This window comes from Rhinatrema bivittatum, chromosome 6, assembly GCF_901001135.1.
Source record: "Rhinatrema bivittatum chromosome 6, aRhiBiv1.1, whole genome shotgun sequence".
Lineage (NCBI taxonomy): Eukaryota > Metazoa > Chordata > Amphibia > Gymnophiona > Rhinatrematidae > Rhinatrema > Rhinatrema bivittatum.
In genome coordinates this window covers 187,113,663-187,138,312 of record NC_042620.1, presented here as the reverse complement: position 1 = coordinate 187,138,312, position 24,650 = coordinate 187,113,663, and the positions used below count along the sequence as shown (strand labels likewise).

General features: G+C 40.4%; 1 protein-coding gene across 7 annotated transcripts in view; it reads left to right on the top strand.

Moving 5' to 3' along the window:
- The window catches only part of RAPH1 (Ras association (RalGDS/AF-6) and pleckstrin homology domains 1), a 360,831-nt gene that overhangs the window by 202,790 nt on the left and 133,391 nt on the right, over positions 1 to 24,650 (top strand). For 3 of the 7 annotated variants that reach the window (XM_029606309.1, XM_029606308.1, XM_029606314.1), the window contains exon 5: positions 23,589 to 23,666. The exons of 2 other annotated variants lie outside the window; for them this stretch is intronic. In XM_029606309.1, coding sequence (XP_029462169.1) covers positions 23,589 to 23,666 — 78 coding nt within the window. Of the gene's footprint in view, positions 1 to 5,979; positions 6,069 to 23,588; positions 23,667 to 24,650 lie in introns of those variants that run through there. 2 more of the 7 variants (XM_029606313.1, XM_029606312.1) reach the window with 1 other exon arrangement.

Sequence of the window (24,650 nt, the reverse complement as noted above, 5' to 3'; positions counted from 1 at the left end):
ACGCCCCCTCCCACCCCTTTTAGGAAGCCCCGGGACTTACGCGTGTCCTGGGGCTTTGCGCGCGCCGGCGGCCTATGCAAAATAGGTGCGCCGGCGCGCAAGTGCCCTGTGCGTGTAAATCCGGGAGGATTTACGCGCGCAGAGGTTTTAAAATCTACCCCATATACTGTAGCTGTTCTTTCTCATTTTCTGTTTTTCTTCTCCAAATATAGGAATTTAAAAAAAAAAAAAAAAAGTTTCTGGAAAATAAAATAATTCCATGGTTTTTAGAGTTGACTCCATGGGCTTTAGCTAGGGTCCTGGGGTCCTTCGTTTTCAGTTTAAACTTATTTTCAACCATAAATTCCCAAATTTTTCCAAAGATAACAAACAATTTAAACATATATTCACCCTGTTTTTAGGTTGATTAAAAAGCTGTTTCAGAGCTGCAGATGCAGTGTTTCAAGGCCTCCTGCCACTGCTGGAAACCAGTGTGGGTCAAAGCACATGCTGTGTGTTTCAAGTGCCACCTCCACACCCCAGTAAGCAACCAAAGTGCCTGCTGCCATGAATACATTTGAATCGGGCCTTGTCCAGCAGAAGCACTTCCTGGCAGACGTGCAGCGCTGCAGAGCTCGGGAGCCTCAGTAAGTTTGCTGCTGAAGGAGAGAAGAAGAAGCCTGGAGCCACCACCAGGATGAGAGAGGGACATGCTAGGCAGGGGGATGCAGGTAGAGATGGAAATGCTGCTCAGTGGGAGAATCTGCTTAATGTTTTATTGTCCTGTCCACAAAAATAAGTTCTGATATTTACATGAAAAATGTCAATTTTTTTCAACTGCTTTTTCTCCTGTTTTTGTTCTTGTCATAATAAACCCTGATAAATTCCCAGGGAAAAAAAGAACAAAAAACAAAAATGAAGATCCCTATAGCTTTCAGATTTGGCGGGGGTCTTGTATTCTTATGTGTGTTTACATTGGTACATTAAAAAGCAGTCCTATGGATGCAGGCATCTCTCTAGACCAGAGCTTTCCAAACTGTGTGTCGGGACACGTTAGTGTGTCCCCTGCAGTGTGCAGGTGTGTCGCGCAAGCCCGGTCAACTCTGATGCGAGTTTGGGCTTTTTTTTTTCTAGAGATTCACTTTTTTTTTTCAGTTTATGGGTTGCTTATTATTGGGTGATTTTTGCTGTCAATCGCGTTTTTTTGGGGGGCTTGGTGGGTGGAACGAGCCCAGCCGTCCTTGCATTGGCTGCTGCTGCCGATGAGGCCTGGCCATGAGGAGTACTGACTGCAAGCAGCAGTGTCTGGTGATCATGGAAGAGAGTGAAGCACTTAACTGGCAACAATCAAAAAGACGAGGTACATGAGTGTGGGGGCCAGACATGTGCTGGGGGGAGAGAGATGAGTGAGTGGGGGGCAAACGTGCTGGGGGGACAGACATGTGCTTGAGGGGGAGAGATATGAGTGTGTGGGGGCCAGACATGTGCTGGGGGGAGGAGAGAGATGAGTGTGTGGGGGACAGACAATTTGTTTTATTATTGTTTCTCATAAATTATAACAATAACATCAATCTTGGAATATATATTTTTAATATAAATTTAAGGTTTTCATGAGATAGGTTGTGTCGTGAAACATTTTATTTATGTATATATTTAAGGAAACATACATAAATTGTCGAAATATGTTTTGTTCGTTTAACCTTTAACCTCTGGTTTACTAGTAGACTGAATTACCGTGTCGTGAAATTATGTTTGTCTAAAAAGTGTGTCACCAACATGAAAAGTTTGGAAAGCTCTGCTCTAGACATACTGGGGCGGATTTTCAGAGCCCTGCTCGCGTAAATCCGCCCAAAACCGGGCGGATTTACGCGAGCAGGGCCCTGCGCGCCGGGAAGCCTATTTTACATAGGCCTCCCAGCGCGCGCAGAGCCCCGGGACTCGCGTAAGTCCTGGGGTTCTCCGAGGGGGCGTGTCGGGGGCGGGCCCGGTTGTCGCGGCGTTTCGGGGGCGTGTCGGCAGCGTTTTGGGGCGGGTACGGGGCGTGGCTATGGCCTGGGGCGGTCTGGGGGCGTGGCCGCGCCCTCCGTACCCGCCCCCAGGTCGCGGCCCGGCGCGCAGGAGGCCCGCTGGCGCACGGGGATTTACGCCTCCCTCCGGGAGGCGTAAATCCCCCGACAAAGGTAAGGGGGGGGTTTAGACAGGGCCGGGCGGGTGGGTTAGGTAGGGGAAGGGAGGGGAAGGTGAGGGGAGGGCAAAGGAAAGTTCTCTCCGAGGCCGCTCCGATTTCGGAGCGGCCTTGGAGGGAACGGGGGTAGGCTGCGCGGCTCGGCGCGCGCCGGCTATACAAAATCCATAGCCTTGCGCGCGCCGATCCAGGTTTTTAGCAGATACGCGCGGCTCCGCGCGTATCTACTAAAATCCAGCGTACTTTTGTTTGCGCCTGGAGCGCAAACAAAAGTAGGCTATTCGCGCGCCTTTTAAAATGTGTGAAAGAGCTGTGGGCGTGTGTAACTTCAGCATCACAAGAGCGAAAGGAAGTTTTGCTGCGATGTATAATTAAGACCTCCAGTGACCTCCAAGTTTATAATCGTGGTGGTGGAGGGCAATAGCCAGATAACTCTGCAATCAAACATTACAAAATAAATTCCATTTTTAGTACTGTGCTAACCTGCAGGCCAGTCAGCATGGAGAGAGATGTTTTCTCTGAAGACAAAGCAGCTCAGCTGAATGGGCAGAGCTTTCTGGAAAGGGCTAAAGTCCATCACTGCCCATGGCTACCTTTTAAACTGTGTATTGTAGTCATGCAGAAGATTAAAAAGTAGAATGCTACTATTTTTTTGGGCCCAGAAGTTTCCTTCTGCTACTTTGTTTCCGGCTCAATTTAACGCGCATAAAGTAGTATTTTTGTGCATATATCTATAGATAAATGTCTGTGTATAATATCGTTTAAAGAAAAAAGTGTGTTAAAAGAATTCCTGCATAGTACTGGGATTTAACTGAAGAACGCTTCGCTTATCCACAAGATTAAAATTTACTGGAACATTTAACAAGTTTAGGCCTGGTGAATCCGGTGGTACCGGAGGGTGGGGGGGGGGGGGGTGAAGCGGGGAGCAGGCCTGCGAAAGCCGGCAGCCATTGCACCACTGCGGTGCGCTGGCTGCTGGCTTTCGCACTGAATAACTACACCATAAAAGGTGTAGTTATTCGGCATGAAACTGGCGGCGTTAAGGGTCCTTACCTTTCGCCGCCAGCAATGTCTCCGCAGCGTCAGCCCTGGTGCCGCCCTGACTCCTCCTATTCCAGGGCCGACTCCGCCCCAATTTAGTTATCTCACGCGAAAAAGGGACTTTTCGCGTGAGATCCCTGTAGAGAATGAGCCCCTTAATTTACTGAATGTTCCTGCTATCTTGTAAGACCATCTTAGGCTCCTTCTAAATATTTTATGTGTCCTGAATCATTTGGGTCTAAGGAAAAAGAAACAGTGAATCAAAACTAAGGAGTTTTTTTTTCCAAATGCAGTTAATGATTTATGTGAAGATTCAGGGAACCTTCCAAATAGGTTAGTTTGCTGAGTTGTTGTTTTTTTAAATTTAATTTTAACTTGAAAGTAATTTTCTTACTTATGATTGGAATGGGAAGGCCCCATTGTCTAGAGACTATTTCCTTTCTTGAAACAATGTAATATTGGATTGGTAGTTTAGCATGAAAGGCTGTAGATTTAACTCTGTATCCATTCCTGTGTGTGACCTTGAGTGAGTCACTGAGAGTTATTGTGCTCTTTAGGTAAGGGACTTAACTATAGGCGTTATGTCCTGCAACCTTCTCCACACTGGGGTTTTACAGATGATAATGTGTAACCCATTCCAGTCTTTCACTGGATACTATGCTTTCTAATTGTGTACCAGTGATTAGCAAGGAGGAATTTGGCAGTAGCTGCCTACATTAACTTGAACAATAACCCCTTTTCAAACTTTAAAATAGTTGCCAGACCATTGTGATGAATGGTCTGTTACGTCTGAGAGTCTTGTCAGTGAAACTGTGGCTCTCTGAAGTAAACAGCATGTTGTGTTACTTAATCTGGATCCTGGATTCTCATCTCAGAATTGTTTACAAAGGGACTTATAATTAAGCAATTAATAAGTCCTTTATTGTCAGATAATGCTCTGCTTGGAAGAGCTGAAGACCTGACATGAAGCCAAGGGCCTTTAGTCCAGACTATTAACAGACAGCAAAAGTGTTTTACAACAGCTGTTGGTGCTATTATACTGTGTGTACTTTAACCTTTTTGTTAGTTTATTATAGATATATTGATACATTTTTAAAGTACCTGTTGACCCTAACATTTTGAACAGCTTATTTATTTGTTGAGATGCCTGGTGACAAACTCTAGCTTACTTACAGCAATTACATTTACAATAAATACATAAAACAATACAAACTAAAAGAATTGCCAAATAAGAATATTAAAAGAATAAAAGCAAAGTAATAAGCAATTAAAATAAAAAAAAGTCAAAGCATCGTAAAACCATGTACAGGTGATATACAAAGCTTTGTCAGTCTGAAAAAGCCTGCCAGAAAAGAAGTTTTTAATAAGATGTTAAAAGTTTTAATATGTTGTGAGTTACAAATTGGTTGGCAGGGAATTTCAAAAAATCAGAGCTGCAACCGAGAATGCTCTTTCCTGGATTTCAATCAAACATGCAGCACTCATTAAGGGAACGTCAAAAAGACTTCTTTGATAGGAGCACAGAGCAGGAGGGGGATTATATAAATGCAACATGGCATTTGCCCAAGGATCACCAACTGGTGCACCAAGGTTACCATTTTATTTTAATAGGAAAGCCATGGGCAGCCAATGAAGATTAGCCATGATTGGGAAATATGATCCCAAATGGCCCTCCCTGAAATCATTCGAATGGCAGCATTCTGGAGCATTTGTAATGCCTTTAGTGTATAATTGGGTAAAGCAATGTAAACTGAATTGCAATAAGAACATAAGAAAGTTCCATGTTGGGTCAGACCAAGGGTCCATCAAGCCCAGCATCCTGTTTCCAACAGAGACCAAACCAGGCCACAAGAATCTGGCAAGAACCCAAACACCAAGAAAATCCCATGCTACTGATGCAATTAATACTCCAACATGAACATACAAGGGAACTCCTTGTATGTTCATGTTGGAGTATTTTTGAGAAGGGAAAGAGGTTGGTTAGTGACTGATGCAATTAATAGCAGTGGCTATTCCCTAAGTAAACTTGATTAATAGCCGTTAATGGACTTCTCCAAGAATTTAGCCAAACCTTTTTTTGAACCCAGCTACACTAACTGCACTAACCACATCCTCTGGCAACAAATTCCAGAGCTTAATTGGCATTGAGTGAAAAATAATTTTCTCCGATTAGTCTTAAATGTGCTACTTGCTAACTTCATGGAATGCCCCCTAGTCCTTCTTTTATCCGAAAGTGTAAATAACCGATTCACATCAACTATGACTATCTATGTTCAGTAATTTTGTTCTTCCTGGTAATTTCAACCATTTTGCCTGGCACTGACATTAGGCTCTCCAGTCTATAGATTCCTGGATCATCTTTGGAACTCTTATTAAAAACTAGCATTAGATTGGCCACTCTCCAGTCTTCAGGTACCGTAGCTGACTTTAATGATAGTGTACAGATTACTAACAATAGGTCTGCAATTTCATTTTTCAGTTGCTTCTGCACTCTGGAAGGTATACCATAATCCAGTAAAGGTAAAATAAAAGCCTGAACAGCTGTCCAAAAATCAGCAGGTTCCAAAAAAGGCTTAAGACCACAGAGCATCTGAAGCTTGAGGAAACCTGATTTCACTGCAGACTTAATCTGAGATTGAAATAATTGGTTGGAGTAATTTTAACATTGATCATTGTTTATTCCAATTTGGTACTTTCTTGATGTAGGGGTACTAATATCTCTGTTTTTGTCACATGTCCTGTTTCTGGCAATGAAAACATTAAAGATACTACACTAAAAAGATTGGAATCAATAAGCATTCTAAGGCTTTTATCACAGGAAACAACTGGCAAAATACTTTATCAACTGGAACTGGACTGTGAGGTGAGACAAAACTATTAACTCTGGGATTCACTTAACATGATGGAAGAGTAAAACGTGTTCTTGCTGAGCTAGGAATTCCCTCCCTCCAGAGAAGTTAAAATTTTTCATTTGGGGCTATGTGAATTATTCGATGATAGGATTGGTGCTTCTGTTATATCCTCAGCTGCTAAACGAGGTGACTCAATCTTGGACTGCATGGCTGCAAAATCACAGGGCAGAGGTTTGGAAAAAAAAAAACTAGCCCCAGGATTCATCATTCTGCTAAGTTTCTTAACTTGGCTCACAAATTGGATAATGTTCAAGTATATCAGAAAAATCACACAGTAACATGAGGGCACTCCCATCTTAATCTTTCAAGATTACTCAATGTCAGAAAACAAAATGGAATCGGGGGAGGGGGGGCGATAGTGTGCAGCCGGCCCCATCGTGGCGGTGCATTTTTGCCTGCAGCGGTTGCAGCCATGCCGCATACTATTGTCCCCATAGCACCCATGCAAAAGGTGTAGTTATTTCTGGCACTACTGCCGGCAATAATGTATTTAACATTATCGTCCATAGCGCAACTGGGCCCAAAAGTTTTTAGACTCTGCCCTAACCCCTCCCCTTTCCCTCATTTAAATGTTATCGCCACGATGCGGTAGTTATCACGTGCGTTAGGGTGTTATCACATGCGATAACGGCCCTTCGCTTTTTGATAAATGACCCTGTAAGATAACAGAGACCAAAATGGTGGCGATTTCGCGCGCTCCACCATCTCCCGAGGCTCAGAACTTAAAGGTAACCAAAGTTGTCACAGTGGTTGTGGCTGCACTAGAAGTGAAATTTGAAATATATGAGAAATTTGAGGACATTAATCAGTTTATAGTGGAATTGGTGAAAATATTTCAGGAAGTGAAGATGCACATTGCTGAGGTTGAGGATCGTAAGGGTGCAGTTGAAAAGCAGTTAGCTGAGTTAAAATCATAAAGGGACAAACAAGACAGGACACTAGACAATTTAGAAAATCAATCCCGACAGGGCAACTTATGTTTTATTGGTTTTCCTGAAACTATCCTTGAGGTTGATCTAGCTGAGATTTTAGAAAGCTGGTTGCCATGTGTACTCGATCTTTCTACTAAACACGGCGACCTCCTGTTCGAGCGGGCCCATCGTTTAGACCAGAGAATGGCTGATAGAAGCAGACTGCGTCCGGTAATTAAGTTTCTTAACTTGGCTTACAAATTGGATAATGTTCAGGCATATCGGAAAAATCGCACAGGAACTTATGAGGGCACTTCCATCTTAATCTTTCAAGATTACTTGATGTTGATGAGGACACAAAGGAAAGCTTTTGTACCGGTCTGTGCAAAGCTTGTACAGTGAAAAATACCTTTTATTTTGCAATTTCCAGCTAAACTAAAAGTTACATAGAATAATGAATCTCAGATATCTGACTCTGCAGAAGAGGCGCCTAAATTCCTGTACTCCATGGAAGTGGCACCATCAGAGTAAAGGAGTAAACCCTGCAATGCTCCTGGTTTCCACCTTATAATGGTTCAAGGCTTTTGTGGCAAAAAGGCATCTGTTTCACTTTAGAGATTTGTCATTGAATTTTTGCATGTTACCTTACTGTAACCATTTTCAAACCTGTTTAACAGCTAATCGTTACGTGATATTTTTGCTACTTTCGAGCGTGGATCAATGATGAGTATTGATTCCATATGCGGCTGATGATGTCGACATAACAGGAAAGCCTTTGCACCGGTTTGTGCAAAGCTTATGCAGCACATAATACCTTTTAATTAAACTATCAGTTGCATGGAATAATGACTCCCAGATATATGGCTCTATGGATGTGGCATTTCAATTCCTGTACTCCATGGAAGTAGCGCCATCAGAGTAAAGGGGTACACACTTCAATGCCCCTGGTATTGAGGGAGCAAGGGTTGACTGTATTGAACTATCGGAATTGTTTTGCAATATATAATGCTAATTTCACACACTCACAGACACAAGCTTGGATCAAGGCTGGAAGGTCCGGGCTCTTTTTGTGGTACTTTTTCTATTCTTTTTGCTTTAAACATTGGAACAACATGAAACCCTCACATCTTGGGTTTTGGTCATGGAATGTTTCTGGTGTAGGCTTAGTAATTAAAAGATATAAAATCCTACAATCCTTGCAGAGACACAGAGTACACACAGCTCTATTGCAAGAATTGAAGTTAGACCGAGCAGAACACCAGAAACTACGTCATATGTGGGTGGGGCAAGTGTTTTCTGCGCAGACCTTGACCAAGGCAGCTGGGGTAGCGATACTAATTGGAAAACAGGTATCATTTCAAACTGAACAAGTGTTAATGGATGATGAAGTTATAGGAAAGGTAAATGGGCAATTGATCACGATTTATAACATTTATGTCCCAAATGTTTATCAACATACCTTTTTCACCAAGATAATGAAATTGATAGCTGAAAGTGCTCAAGGTCTTCTGTTACTAGGTGGCAATTTCAATTTTGTGCTGGATCCGGCATGGGACAGGACATCCGGATGCCCAGGAAAGGGGGATACAGTGCCAAGAGGTATATCTTATGTGCATACCGTTTGGGACTAGTAGACGTATGGAAAACACTTCACCCTATGGATGTTGAGTACCCTCACATGTCGAGAGCGCATGGCTCTTGAATAGATTATATATTAATGAGGGACAATAACTTAGCTAAGGTGCAGTAGGTGGATGTCAGGTCGCTGGAAATAACAGATCATGCACCGGTGACCTTAGATTTGCAGGAATTCCATCAGATGAGTGATTATCAGGCATGGAGATTCCCTAAATATTTATATGGCGATGAAGTGTTCCGGGCCTTTTTAATTAAGAAATGGAAGGAATACTCCAGTAATAATGTGGATCCTAAAGATCAGCCGCTTTTGTTTTGGGAAACCACCAAAGCGGTCCAAAGAGGGGAACTCATCGCTTTTGTCATAACAAAAAATAAAGCACTGGTCAAACAAATTCGACAACTTGAGGGTCAATTACGGGAAAGTAAATCGCTCTATGAAAAGAAACCAACCAAACAAAATACAGAGAAATTGGTTGCTATACTCTATGTTAAATTCAGTACTGCAGTAGAGGGCCCAGAAATTCCTTTGGTATTATAAAGCCAAATATTATCACTATGGGAATAGACAGGGGAAAATACTTGACGATATGACTAAAACCTGGGGAGGGAGGAGATATTTCTGTAATGCAATTTTTGCAAGGGAAAATGGTTAATTCCACAAAAGAAATTAGTGACATTTTTCATAATTATTATAAAATTTTGTACTCATTTGAGCCTATTCCTACAGCCTATGTAAAAGAATATCTGCAACAGTCCGAATTGCCTAAATTGACAGATTCTCAGCTAGCAGTACTTAATATGCCTATACAAGCACAAGAAATAATGAATGGAATTAAACAGGCAAAGCTACTCAAGACGCCTGGCCCTAATGGATTTTCAGCAGAATTTTTTAAGATACTAGCTATTCAGTTGGTGTTTCCTTTGAGAGCAGTATTTGAAGACCTTATAAAACAAGTGCATTCTCCTTACTCTCTCAATCCAGCCTATATCACTATAATCCCTAAGGTTAATAAAGTTCCCACATCTCCAGCCTCATATATACCAATCTCTCTTTTAAATTTTGTTATTAAATTCTTAGCTAAAATCCTGGCAGACAGGTTAGCTAAATTCTTGTCAAGTTTGATAAAAAATAAAGTAGGATTTGTCAAAGGGAGGAGTTCAATACTAAATATATGCAAGTTCTTGGCATCTTTGGAGACTTGCCAATGGAGAGGGGTTCCATTGATGCTAATCATTTTTGACGTTGAAAAAGCATTCGACCGTGTTCAGTGGTCTTTTATGTTTGTGGCATTGGAGGAGATGGGCATTGAAAGATACTTTCGTAAGGTAGTGAAGGTTCTCTCTAATCACTATTGGCCTCTGTGTTAGTCAATGGAGCCTCCTGTAATTATATTGAACTCCAAAGAGGTACGAGACAAGGGTGCCCCCCGTCCCCACTTTTATTTCCTATTACCCTTGGAGCCCTTATTAAATAGAATTAGAGGAAATAATAGCATCAAGGGAATATCAATGAGACCAGAGGAGGTGACTGAATTTAAACTGGTTGCATTCACGGATTATTTTTTTGGTACATTTCAGTGACCTGGAGAAATCTTGGGCAGTGCTGCTAAAGGAATTTACTATTTATGGGGACATAGCAGGAGTAAAGTTCAACTTAGGAAAATCTAGGGTCCTGTTAATTTGGCCAGAACTTCAGGATTGGCTGGGGAAGAATTTCCTATCCTCAGGGTAGAGGATTCTTTACAGAATCTGGGAATACAATTGCATCGAGAACCTAAGAAAATGCAAGCATTAAATTATAAAGAAACATGGCAACGTAATTGTAATCAGTTAAAAAAAAAATGGATGGATCTTCCAATTTCATTGATGGGAAGAGTTGCACCATATCAGATGAAGATTCTTCCACAGTAATTGTACTTGATGCAATTGGTTCCCATTTACTGACAAGGAAAGAACCTGCTGGTATTGAGAGGCAAATGCAGCAATTCATCTGATGATGTTTAAAGCCATGTATAGAGCTAAATAAATTGACGAAACTTAAGACACATGGAGGATTGGGCTTAGCTGACATTTAGATGTATGTCACTTGTAACGTGTGATATATTGGTGATTGGATTATGGATACTGATTATTATACTCTGAACATAGAAAAATGTAAAGTTAAGCCGTTAGAATTATGATATGTTTTACATAAAATAAGGTATGTCCTCCCAAATACATCTCCAGAATAGTGTGCTCATAGAACCTATTTTACAAGCTTGGAAGTGGTTTTACAAAAAGTGGGGATTGCAGCCCCAGGTTTCTCATTTGCCTATCTTGGGCAATAACGATTTTAGTCCAGGCATGCAGAATAAAATATTTAGGAGTTGGCATACCAAAGGTATTCAAACTGTGTCCCAAGTAGTTGACGAAGTGAATCAGATGCATTCATTTCAATCCCTCCAAGAAGAATTTGATTTGAATCCTAAGCAATTGTTTGCTTACTTACAAACAAGGATCTGATTGTTAACAAAGTCATTAAGCTGAATTAGAGCAAGCAGGTCTACAATTTTAGACAAAAAGGAAAGTGCTGAAATAGGACGGTAATTCATTAAGCCCATTAGATCTTAATCAGGCTTCTTGAAGAGCGGACAAAGGGCGGCCTGCTTAAGGACAGTGGGCACCCAACTTTCCTCAAAGAAAAAGATTTGCTAATGTGGCAATATCTGGAGCAATAGTGTCTTTCAGAGATTTCAAAATAGGAGCATTGCAGGCATTCAAATGAGAAAATGATGGATTAATTGAAAAAATCACTTTAACAACCTCAGCTGCACCAACACTTTCAAAACATGACCATTTTATAAGAATCTCCTCAGGTAAAAAAAAACTAGCCCAAGGGGCAACCATGGAGAGAACATTGCAGATATCTTAGCCACCTTACTGCAAAAATGATCCAAGAACCTATTACAATCAAGGTCCTCTATGGAAGATGTAAAACTCTGAGCGGGATCACTTGGTAATTTAAGCAGATGCCAAACAATTTGAAATAAAGTGCGTAGGCTGTGATAGGCAGTTTGTAATTGTCAAGTGATACAAGCCTTTTTAGATTTATCTGTCAGCTGCTTATATGTATTAAGTCAGTTTATAGGCCATAAAGGACTCTTTAGTAGAAAGGCAACTCCAATGATGTTCCAGCCTATGCAATGTACGCAAAGCTTCACATACTTCCTGAGAGATTCAATCTTTAGGTTTAAAGAGGACATCATTACTGTTTTCAACAGAGCAATTAAATCTAAAATAGTTAAAATCATTGCATCGTTGCATCACTGCTGCCTCCTTATAGCAAACGATATGACCATATTACCCCTATCTGGAGATCATTACATTGGCTACCAATCAAATATCGCATTGACTTTAAAGTTTTAAGTGTCATCCACAAATTAATAAATAACAAAGAAGCAATTTGGCTGGGAGCAGTATTGCATTTTCACACCCCACAGAGAAACTTAAGATCAGCTAATAAGGGTTTGAGTATTCCTTCGATACAAAGCGTCTATCCAACTGAAGTAAAAAAGAGAGCCAACCAATTTGGCAGTGCAATAATAATGGGAGATTTCAATTCCCCAATATTGACTGGGTAAATGTAACATCAGGACTTGCTAGAGACCTAAAGTTCCTAATATGGAACCTAACATGTCACTCATGATTTTAGAACTCTCTATCATATTCCCTCTGCTACCTTTTCTCCAAGCTAAGGTGCCTAATCTGTTAAACCTTTCTTTCTAAAGGTTCCATTTTAGGAGCTACCACCCAGGAAAAAGATCTAGGCATCATAGTGGATAATACTTTAAAATCATTTGCTCAGTGTGCTGCAGCAGTCAAAAAAGCAAACAATGTTAGGAATTATTAGGAAGGGAATGGTTAATAAAACGGAAAATGTCATAATGCCTTTATCGCTCCATGGTGAGACCGCACCTTGAATTCTGTGTACAGTTCTGGTTGCATCTCAAAGAAGATATAGTTGCGATGGAGAAGGTACAGAGAAGGGCAACCAAAATGATAGAGGGGATGGAACAGCTCTCCATATGAGGAAAGGCTGAAGGAGGTTAGGGCTGTTCAGCTTGGAGAAGAGACGGCTGAGGGGGGGATATGATAGAGGTCTTTAAGATCATGAGAGGTCTTGAATGAGTAGATGTGACTCGGTTATTTACACTTTCGAATAATAGGACTAGGGGGCATTCCATGACATTTAAGACTAATCAGAGAAAATTCTTTTTCCCTCAACGCACAATAAAGCTCTGGAATTTGTTGCCAGAGGATGTGGTTAGTGCAGTTAGTGTAGCTGGGTTCAAAAACGGTTTGGATAAGTTCTTGGAGGAGAAGTCCATTAACTGCTATTAATCAAGTTTACTTAGGGAATAGCTACTGCTATTAATTGCATCAGTAGTATGGGATCTACCAGAGACCAAACCAGTCCAGGTTCTTGTGGCCTGGTTTGGCCTCTGTTGGAAACAGGATGCTGGGCTTGATGGACCCTTGGTCTGATCCAGTATGGCAATTTCTTATCTTCTTATGTTCTTATTGCCTGCCCAAAGCTATGGAATACAATGCCGGAATCCCTAAATTTACAGAAGAATTTCAATAAGAGTTAAATACATGGCTATTTAAAATTGCCTTTGAGAATGATTAAGCATTTTAGCAGAAAGGAGGGAGAAAACCTGTATATATAACAAGTTCTTAAGATCATGGGGAGTGTAATATTGAGCAATTGTTTTTTTTTTATGTGTACATTGTAGTGTTTGTAATTATGTAGGTACTACTTGTGAACTGCTGTGATTGTTTTATCAGAACGATAACACACAAATAAATCTGCTCTAGCGCAGGGCCTATCAGCCTTTCAAATAGTTCTAAATCAATATGCCCTACCAATAACTTCCAGCCTGTATACTAGCTGATATTCTGAATTATACATTTTCAGTTTATATATTTTTCTGACACAAGCCTCCTCCTCCTTTCCCATCCCCTGAGACCTTTCGGATTAGTGGGTGACTTGTGTGTTGTAGTAGTCCCGTAAGTATTAATGTTTCATTACAACCATTAGTGGGGGCTGGGTTTAATTTACAAACACAGAAATCCACTAAGCACCTAATTATCCGGTTCTTCTGTGATTCTTGTCTTTTCTTCTTGAATTATGGATTTGCACTAAATTGCAATAATCTACAATGTTTTTATTTTAGATTTTCTACAACTCTGTGCTATATATATTTCTTCAATTAGTATATTTCTTCAATTATACTAATTTCCTTAATGAAAAAAACTAAAACTAAAACACTTGAGCATGCTGTTAAAGTGACATATTTGCTGTTCTAGACCAGAGGAGAATAGCTCAGTTCTGATCCTTAAATCCAATTGTTTTATTTGACACTTGGTAATTTAGTTACAAGGAAGTTACACAAACACATGACATTGGGTGTGGTCCAAAATTCAGGCTGATTGAAAATATTATTAGAAACAAGATGCTTCAAGCAACATTGCCATTCTGCAACTCCTTTATTAAACAGTATGTTCATATGCAGAGATAATTATCTCATAATGCATGTGATGCCATTTGAAATGAAGTAATGCATTATTTATAATTGCAGTCTAGTTTTATGGCAAATATGTAGAGAAAGCACTCTCCAAGGCAACTTAGAGCCCTTCAGAGTTAGATCTATTGTGCCTGTTAGAAAGAAAGCCAACTGCTGGGTCTAATCTCCTTAAGTGCTCAGCTGGGTCTTGCAGTGAGCACCAGCCCAGGTCAATTTTATTTTGATCTTTAATTTAGCAAGCCTAAATGTTGTTTTTGGATTATTTTGAGGCCACAGCTCTCTGCCAGAAAGCATTGACCTTACAGCCATATTATGCATCATGTCACTGATTGCTGGAATCAGATTTTAAGAAAGAAATGGGATAGAGTTTAGACACTTATATGTAATGAAATAGAGAGCAATTGATTGAATCACGTATTTATTTAAAATGTTTAACAAATCATTTAGATTAGTCAGTGGGCAAATAGCATTTCTAAGCATTTTACTTTTCAGGCTGGAATATGTCTTGCTTCTAAGCATGTTGGCTTTAAAAAGCTTAAATTTAGTGTTCCTTTGGCAGTAAAAATCACTTTGTGGAAATGAGGCTCCCAGATTGCCTGTTTTTAAAGCTTGCTAGCGTCTCATTTTGCTAGATAAAATCACTTTTTTTTTTTTTTTTTTAACATACCTGGTTATTACATTCAACAAAATAAAACTCTAAGCTAGGCATATCTGCTGCTGCTGTTGTTAAGCAGTGATTATCCTACTGACTGAAGACAGCAGTTCCTGAAAACCTATTCAGAATCTCAAATTCTGTTTTCCTTGTGCAGTATGTGTTAGTAAACCAGGACCGTTAGCTAGTGAACGCTGACTATGTACAACTAATTGTTCAAAAAAGTCATCCATAGGAAGCATGGAGGTCTCATATTTTAGTGAAATTTTTTTCACAATAAACTTTTTAGGGCCTGATTTTTCAAGCCATTTACCTGTATAAAACAAGACTTTATGCACGTAAATGGCCCGGGTTTGGTGCATGTAACTCTGGTGCACGTGTAACTCTGCTCTGTGCATGCTTTTATGTGAACTGGGGAGAGTTGTTCCAGAAGGGGGAGGTGGAGTTGAAACTTGCGTACCTGCTTTTTGATTTTTGAAAAATGTGCATGTTAAGTTACCCTGCACACGTGTTAGACCCTCAGTTGTGCGTGCACCATGGAACTTGGCAGAGTTTCAAAGCAAACTGAACGTACTTAAGTTCACTTTAAAAATTTTCGGTAAAGGGTACCTCATTGTGCACAGTGTAAAATTACTCACTGATTAGCTGACATGTTGCCTAAGAGAGGAAACCATAAGCAGAAACTACAGCAAGAACTGATCTCATCATTCGGCTGTGAGTTTTAGCCAGCCCTAACCAGGAGTGTTGTTCTTGTTCCTCTGAGGTGGAGTAGAAAAGAACAACATTTATTTTATTTGTTTTCAAATTCCATTTTCTTGAAATGGATATTTTCCTTGGCTGTGAGCTCTCTTTTTTCCCCTAATTGCCTTTGAACTCAGTTGCCCTCTGCATTTTACTCTGGTTATATCTCGCTTGGGCTGCAGGCCCTATTGCAGACTGTGTTTTCTTGTAATTGATGACTGGCAGTAGGCAAAACCCACAAATCCTTATCCTCAGCTAGCCAGTAACAAGTGAGGAATGCATGCCCAGAAGAAACGTTTTGCTAATTATGCGCACTTAAGAGTAGTAATAATCTTGCCGCCCTCTCCACTTCTGGCAAAAATAGTAGCTTTTTGTTGTTGCTAGACTGGTGATGTTGGTAATGTCTGTGCCTTCACAGTTGTGGTCTTTTTCTAGTCATTCAAGTCATGGCTTGTACCCAATCACACAATAGCATTCATATAATACACATGTAAGTGTATAATTTACAAATATGTACACTGCAACTCTTTTTCATGAAGAACCCTTAAGAGATCTCAGCTTACCTTTGACCTTTTCTGCCATAAGAAAACGAAAGATAAGTCTTTGGTGAATGTATCTATTCATATGCAGTGTACTGTTTAAGTTGTACATGTAGAAATATCTGTATCATGCTTTACTTAATGCTGTGGGGCAGACGAGCCTTTTTAAGTCGCAGCAGGACAGAGTAACATGTTTTGAGAGGTTGTTAGATGTCATTGTTGAAGATAAATCTTTTGAAAGAAATTCATTCCTCCTAACAGAAATCAGTATATTTCTTTTCTCCACAGCTCACACTTTCTTTCCATGTCCATCAACAAATGACCAGAGAATAGGCTGTACGTTTGGAGCAGGACTTGTTTTGATCCTTGCACAATCTGTTTTGTACTGCCTTTTCTAATGACAAGTAGGAAAGCTCACAGAGGCTGGTATTGAAATCCAGCTGTCCTTTCTCCCCAGTAAAGAGACTTTTTTTGAACCCTGTCAGTGGAAAAGCAGAAATATCTCCCTAGTTTGGCTCAACTGGTGGTCCTAATCTTTTTGCTTAGAATTACAGACCATGTCAGATTTTTTGACTCTCCCCTTTTCTAAGAAAACAGTGCTTTCAAAGACCATGATTTTCAGCTCAAGGGACTTAAGGTGCCTTACTGGACTCTACATGCCCTGCTAACTGTCATCTCATCTCCCTCCTACATCCAAAGTGCGTGAATGCCATTCACCTCCACTATCTTGACTTTCTTTGATCCTCTGCCATTCAGAATCCACTCCAGTCTGGCTTTTGCTTCTACATTCCACAGGAATTGCTCCTGCCAAAGTCTCCAGTGGTCTCTTCATAGCCAAGGCCACAGGCCTTTACTTGGTCCTCGTCCTTTTTGGTCTCTCCACTGCTTTTGACATCGATCGGTCCACTCCTTGACACACTGTGCTCATCCTCCAGTTTCTCTCAACCCGTATCCCTTGGGGTCATCTTTGGTGCCTCTCTCACCTTCTCTGTGCACATCCAAAAAATTGTGAAAAATATGTTGTTTCTTCATCTAGAACATTGCTAAAATCTTTCCTTTCTGAGCATGCCATCAAAATGGTCATCCACTCCTACCCCTCCTCCTATTTAGATTACTGCATTTTGCTCTTCACTGGCTTCCCACTGGAGCTTTTCTCCACTGCAATCTAGTCAAAATTCTGCTGTATAACCTTTCTTCCTTCATATCTCTCTGACCATATAACAACACCTGTTCTCAAGTCATTTACGTTGGTTTCCTCTCTGCTTCCACATACAGTTAAGCTTTTCTTCTTCGTCTATAAATGTGTTCACACTGCAGCTCCTCATTACTTATTTTTGCTTCTCTCTCCCTAGACCCTTCCTTGTAAACTCTGTTCATCGAGCAGATCGCTTTTATCTGCACTCTCCAACTCACCTTTCCACCTTGCTTTGCCATATGCCTGAAATAGATTTCCTGCATCAGTGTGTCATGCTGCTTCTCTCGCGGTATCCAAATCCAGTTTGAAAACTCACCTTTTCAAGGCTGCTTTTAAATCCTGAGCACTTCTCTCCGATAAATACCCTTCCCATGGACTCATGTTGGTCATGTATGTTTGTCTTGATGACTGTAAACTCCATGGAGCAGGGACTGTGTCTTATGAGTGTCTGTACTGTGCTGCATAAGTCTAGTAGCACTTTAGAAATTAGTAGTAATAGCAGGTCATTTCCAGTAAAGCCATTGTAATTATTGCAAAATGTTTCGCTCAAATCTTAGACTATTTGACTTTTTTTTAATGAGTCAAAGCAAGAAAACAATTTTTAACCGATTGAATTAAAATATTATAGAGGAGAGCATTTGAGTTACTTGAAAAAGTAAACTATTTTAATATTTCTAGACCAATTGCATATCTGTCTTGTTCTCAAGAACTTGGACAAAAAAGTTTAGGAATTTTTTTTTTTAATTAATAACTCCCTGTCTGTGTAAAATGAGAAACACAAATGATGGATTGACTCAGTTTTTCCAAGGACCCAAATATGAGGGGCACGACTAAGGAAAGTCACAAATAACATGAAAATAGTTCCAGACATATGAACATGGTCATTCTAGACATTTCTATCATTTTTGCACTTGTAGACAGCTGTCAGTGGGCTTTTCAAATTATTGTGTAATTTCGGTCCAGTCTTAAAACCAAGCAACTAAAAGTAGAATTTACAGGCTTTGCAAGTTTCTCTTCATTAGAAAAATCTTTTTTCAAGTTCATTTCTTCCATTCAATAAGAACACTGTGTTTAGAGAGGGACCAGGAAATGGATGATGAAAATGATTTACTAAGGGGTACATTTTAAAAGGTGCACTCGTGCTTCCTGACACGCACACACATGGATATGCCGATTTTATAACATGCGCGTGCATGGCCTCAGGCACATGCGTGTGCAGGTGGCGCACGCAGGGGGGGGAGCCAATTAAGGAGCGGACACGGAGGGAACTTCCCTACCCATATTCCCTCCCTCTTCTCCCCACCCCCTAAACCCTTTCTCCTACCTTTCCTTTTTTTTGTTTTGTTGCTTACTGCTCTGTTGGAGCAGAAGCAACTTGTGCACGCCAGCCGACTGCCGGCCGTGTGCTTCCCCGGCACAGCAGCAAATGGCCGCTGTACTGGCCGCCTCCAGCCCTGCCCCTCTCTGCCCCCTTTTCAGGCCCTGGCACTTATTCTCATACCAGGGTTTGCACGTGTGGCCAAGCCCGTTTGAAAATTCACCTGGCACGCATAAGGCTTGGCCATGCATGTAAATCCCGGGATTTACACGCGCAGGTGTTTTAAAATCTACCTCTAAGAGTCCCGTTTGTTTGCAGTGAGCATCTTTGGTATGTGTGTGAAAAAGCAGGTGTTCCTTTTATCTAGTATGCAGAATTTGATTTGCTGAATGCAGGAGCATCTTACTGTAAATCCAAGCAAACGATAACACACATTTTCTAAAGGACACTGGAGTTGAGTTCAAGTCCAATAAACAGGAATCTTTGTAGGTTATGGTAACCAAAAAGATAGGTTAGTACATGAGCTTTTGAAACAATACGATCTGCTCTTCAGATATGGAGTCTCTGTGGTCTTGAAAACTCATATTTAGTATCCTTCATTTTCAATTTAAACCAAATTTTTTTTTTTTTTTTACTGCTAAATTCCCAAGTTTTTGTAAAGGTGAAAATCAGTTTAAACTGATTTTTCACTCTAATTTCATAAACATAGCTGCAGGCCCGTGATGCTTTCCAGCATCTCTTTCCCAGGATCTCCTTCCCTAGAAGACCGATAGTGGGACATGCACAGTAAATGGGACCAGACTATCATGCAGCAAAAAAGTGTGGGAGCATAATGTAACTATATGCTGTATCCATAAGTGCATAGCTACATCACACGAGGAAGACGAAAGTTGCTGGTGGTAGGGGAAACCAGATCTACTACTAAAGCCAGAGTCACCACGGGACCTATACTGTGAGGAGTGATGAAGCTAGGGATAGAGGGAAGGAACTGGATGACGCATAGGGAAAGGGAAAGACATGCTGAGGAGAAAGGGAAAAGCTGGAAAGGAGAGATGCTGGAAGAAGAGAAAGATGGATGTGAATGAAGAGAAGAGGCATGGGGGTGGCTTGCGGGAATGGCAGCTGCTACCTGGTGATTAATACCCTTATTCAATAAGCATACGCATGGTTAATGCGTCTCCAACATTGCTCTATGCTTCAACGGCAAGAGGAAATGTGGGAAAAAAGGATTTGCATTCACAAAAAAGCAGGGGAGTAGCTTGCTTGTTGCAGCGTTTACTACCCCAAACCAAAATAAGCCTGATACTTCACTTTCAATGCATATCCAGCATAGCTCTCTGCTTCAACGGCAGGGGGGGGAATGAAGATAAGAGGATTTACATTCAGACAACAACCAACAAGGACTGAATTGCATAGTCTGAGTAAACAAATAAGCGTGGATGTAGCTTGCTTATTGCGGCGGTTACTACCCCTAACCAGTTAAGCTTGATACTTCACTTAGATGCAGCTCCAGCACTGCTCTCTACATCAGTGGTGGGGGTGGAAGGTAACTAGAACCAAAAAGTTACTAATAAGGGCCAAGAGTAACAGATAAGTATGAGAAAAAAATGTGTGAAAGTTTGCTGGGTAGACTGGATGGGCCGTTTGATCTTCTGCCATCATTTCTATGTTGAAAGAGAAGGGGACAGAAATGGAAGATACTAGTGTGGTCGGGCAGAGCAAGATGGCAGATCTCCTCTTGTTCGTGGCGGTCTGAGGAATTGTTTCTTTTGATATTGACTAAAAAAAGGTTATGGGCCAATGCAAAGGCAAGTTGCGAGTCTTCCCAAGCTTACCTGCTACAAGCAGTCCTTTTAGGTTCCATTGACCGCTTTCTGCAATGTGACAACTCCCAACAAGAAAAAACCTCTGGTTCTGCGCCATTGGGATGCTCGTTCAAAGAAGGTCCTCTTAAGGCCTCACAGGCCTGTGAAGCATCTCTAAACCTGGAGGAGAGGAGAACTCCGGTGGGCTCCTTGTGGGGAGGGATGGATGACCTTGGATGGGAAATCGACCACACAGTTGGCGCACTCAAAGACCTCCAAAGTGAGAGATGCCCCCTTAATGGATTTATCAGAGCAGACCACTGCTTCAGCAGAAATTGTGGTTGGAGTTGTCCTGGCTTTTAAGGCATTGGGTTTGGCAGGTCAGACTTCTTTTTCTCTTGCGCGACCTTTGGTCTTTTTCCTTAAAAGGGACACGCAGCCATCCATGCTGGCGTGTGCATATTATAAAATCTGATGGCCACACACACGTTTGCGCCGGATTTTTAAATCCGCGTAAGGGGGGGGGGTGAATTTTCGATTAATATGCACGATGATGCAATCGGGCTTTCCCCAATTCCCTACCCCTCTGCCTAACCTTCCTTCCCTTTCCCCTCCCCTCCCCACCCCAACCCCTAACCCCTACCTAGCTACCCCAAATTTTTTTATTTCATTACTTTCTGCTCCTCTGGAGCAGAAGTATTTTCTATGCGCTGGCTGGTGCGCGCTTCCCCAGGATAGTGGCTAATTACAGTGGAAAAGCAAAAATGTTGAAAATCTTCTTAAATCTAAGAGCTTAAGGTTGATAAATTTCCCAAAAATTGATCTGACATCTCCAAAGAAGAACTTCAGAACATACATGCTGGGAATATTAAAATTTCTACTGGACAACGTTCCTCCAATATATAAAGCTTTCTATCTATCTCCTCTTAAATCAGAAGGAGATAGTGATTGATCTGGTGAGTGGAGCAAGCTATACTTGAAAATTTGAATTTGACTTACTTTTTTTGAATCCTTTAGTGGAATATCAGTAAAAAAGGTGACATTGGTAGTGCAATTAGTATTGGAATCTAATAGAGAATTTATTATGAAGCTTTTCTTCGACATAGAGAACTGTTTTTGGCCTGTTTGAGAGCCAGTAGCCTAAGCAATAATGTCCATGACAAGCTGGCACACATCTTACCTAGGAGAGCACCTCTCTGAAGAAAAGCTCAGAGAGACTGTTGCTCAAATAAAAGAAGAGAACATAGCGGTTTAGTCTCTCTCTTCATGACCGGAACAGTACTTTTCTGCAAGGCATTCCTACTACACTTTTAAAAGTCTGTATTTCCAACACTACTGGCTTCCGCCTCTGCCTCCGCAGCAACAACTTTTGACCTGTGCCATCAGCAAAACCAATGTAACAGATCCAGCCCAATCCTGGGCTGAGTTTCTGATCTAGTTACAAACTCAGCAGTCAACTGTTCCAGTCAGGGGGGAGAATCCAGACCTTTCTGACATAACTGCTAATTAAATCTTCTAGCTTCTTTGCTTTTTTGCAACTTTGCTTATTCCATGCCTTCTTTATATATATTACAATTGTAGCCTCCACTACCAATTCCTGGAGGTTGTTCCATGGCTACTCAAAAGAAGGCGGAGGTAGTTTTTAGTGCTGAAACCTAGAACCCTTCAGTTGGGAGTGATGGTTTTTTTTCTCAAATATCCTGCAAAATATTTGGTTAAATATTGGAATGTTAAATAAGTTTTCTTTGAGCCATCTCATTTTAATTTCTTCTTGAATGCTAGAGTTCTTCAAAATAATGCTGAGTCTGCCCGGACCGATTCTCTGCCAAATGAAGCTTAGACCTCTAATATGTAATGCTTGTTGGCTTTAGAGGAGTTTTCCTCTCTCCTTTTTTCATATAAACTCAATTCTTAGACTTTTTTGTCAGCAATGCTCCTATGTTGTGGACTTTAGCACCTTGATGTCTAAATATTATCCTGTTCTGGTATCTCATACGTGTATTTCTTATTTTCCTTTGTTATGGTACCATTCCTATCAAGTTTGTTCTTGTATCTGAATTATTTAAATTCAATAAACAATTAAAAAAAACACAAATAGGAGATACTGGGAGAAGAGGTAATTACAATTTTTATTTTGTGTCCTTCCTTACAAAATGTTTGGGAAACCCCACTCTAGACTCCTAATCTGCTTTATTTATATATACACTTTATACTTTATTTTTTATTTACTGTCTTGGCTTTTCTCCACCAAAATAAACTTGAATATTTATCCAGAAAAATGAGTTATTTTACACTGATTTTCTCTCATTTTTGTTCTTGTTGTAATAAATACTGATAAATTCCCAGGAAGAAATAAATAAAATAAAAACTGAAATAAAGGTCCCTACAATTACAATGCCTTTTTGGTTGTTCTAATCAGAATTACAGCAGCCTACAAATATGACTATTAGAGTGCATTACCACAATGCAGTAAGTAATAGTGCATTTATATGCAACTCACCAGTGAATCTGGTAGTATGTTTATTTCATATTGCAGATCTCAGCCCAATGTCACATAGCATAGAGAGAAATAACTGGGTTTCTCATAAAAGAAACTTCCCCCACGGAGATTAGCATTTGTTCAGGTGAGGAACCTTAGACTTGAATCCTATCTTTATTTGTCCACACAATGGTCAGATAATCCTACTGAGCTGTTGCCTCGTTGTCTGGCCTAGATCCATTTTTCATTTTTAATGTAGCTGAAAGTATGTGATGACAGTATGTTAAATTCATATTTCCATTATCAGTTTGACCTGCTTTCCATTTAGCAGTTTGTTATGCATGGTAAAGCACTCATGGGGATTACGAGACAGTTTCTCTCCTAGTAGGTACTGCATGTCAACAGAATTAGGAATCACTCCTACTCCATTCCCCCCACCTTCCTCTTGAGAGAGCAGTTTGCATGTTTTATTTTTATTCTTCATTTACCTTTCCTCTACCAGTTTAATGTTGGTGCTCCTCTGCCCCATACACAAGCTTCCTGCATGATATTAAATGTTGCCTTTTTTTTCACTTCCTCCTTTCTATTCATTCTTTTATTCTCATCCTCCTCCTCCATTTTCACAGCATGTTGCTTCTGTGGGAAGACCCAAGCAGGCCAAACGTCATCTCGACTTTACGGAAGAGGAAACTGAGATGAGTCCTGTAAGTTACCATAATACACTTTTCTCTATGGGTCCTTTGCAAAAGCATGGTACCATTATTTTTGCCAAAATGAGGGAAGTCTCCCTCCTAAGGAGCAGCAGCACAGTTCTCCATGAAAACACTTGGTCAAAAACTGTGCCTGTGTTGCAAAGCAAGCCACTCCATCTTCACCCATGTCATTGTCATTGATGTGTGTAAAATTACAAAATAAATAAGGAATCCCTTCCTGGTGTCTTTCATACATTGTACCTCCCCACCTTTATGGGAAATTAATTCCATCATGTACACTGTGCTTCATGAACAATTGAAGAGCTTCAGTACCAATTTGGCAAGTTGTATTAAAGCAGCAGCACTAGATAAATTTTCCAAAAATAGTCTTGCCTATACTTTTGTTTCCTTGAATGCACTTGTTCCTAAGTGTTTTGTGTTTTGTTTTTTTTTGTCCCTGTGTGTGTTAATTTAAAATAAAAGGTTTCCTGCAGATTACTATATATACACTTTTTATGACCACATGTATTTTTTATTTATTTTAAGTCTTTTGTATTGCAGAATCAGTGAATTACCAAAGAGGTTTACAGTAAAAACATAAAACAAAAGAACAAATCATATATAACATGAAAAAAATATATACCAATATTCATTAAAAAAAAAAAAAAAAAGCAAAAACGTCATCAACAAAATACATAGAGGCTGTAACCTTGGGCATGTATCTACCAAACTGAGGCATAAAGCACTTCTTGGCTACCCAAGGACCAAAAGCCATCGCAGCCTGTTGGGGCTGCAGCATTCATCCTTTACTATATTAGTGTTCATAGAATTTTGATGCAGGCCAGAATGACTGCTTTTACCTAGATTCATAATAGTGGGCGTAGCTAAATAGAAGTTTTCAGTAATATTAAACTACAATTTCTTCAGTAATAAAATGAAAATCTGAATGAAATAAAGGGTCTTAATGATTTAATTTGGGTTTAGCAATTTCCTTCT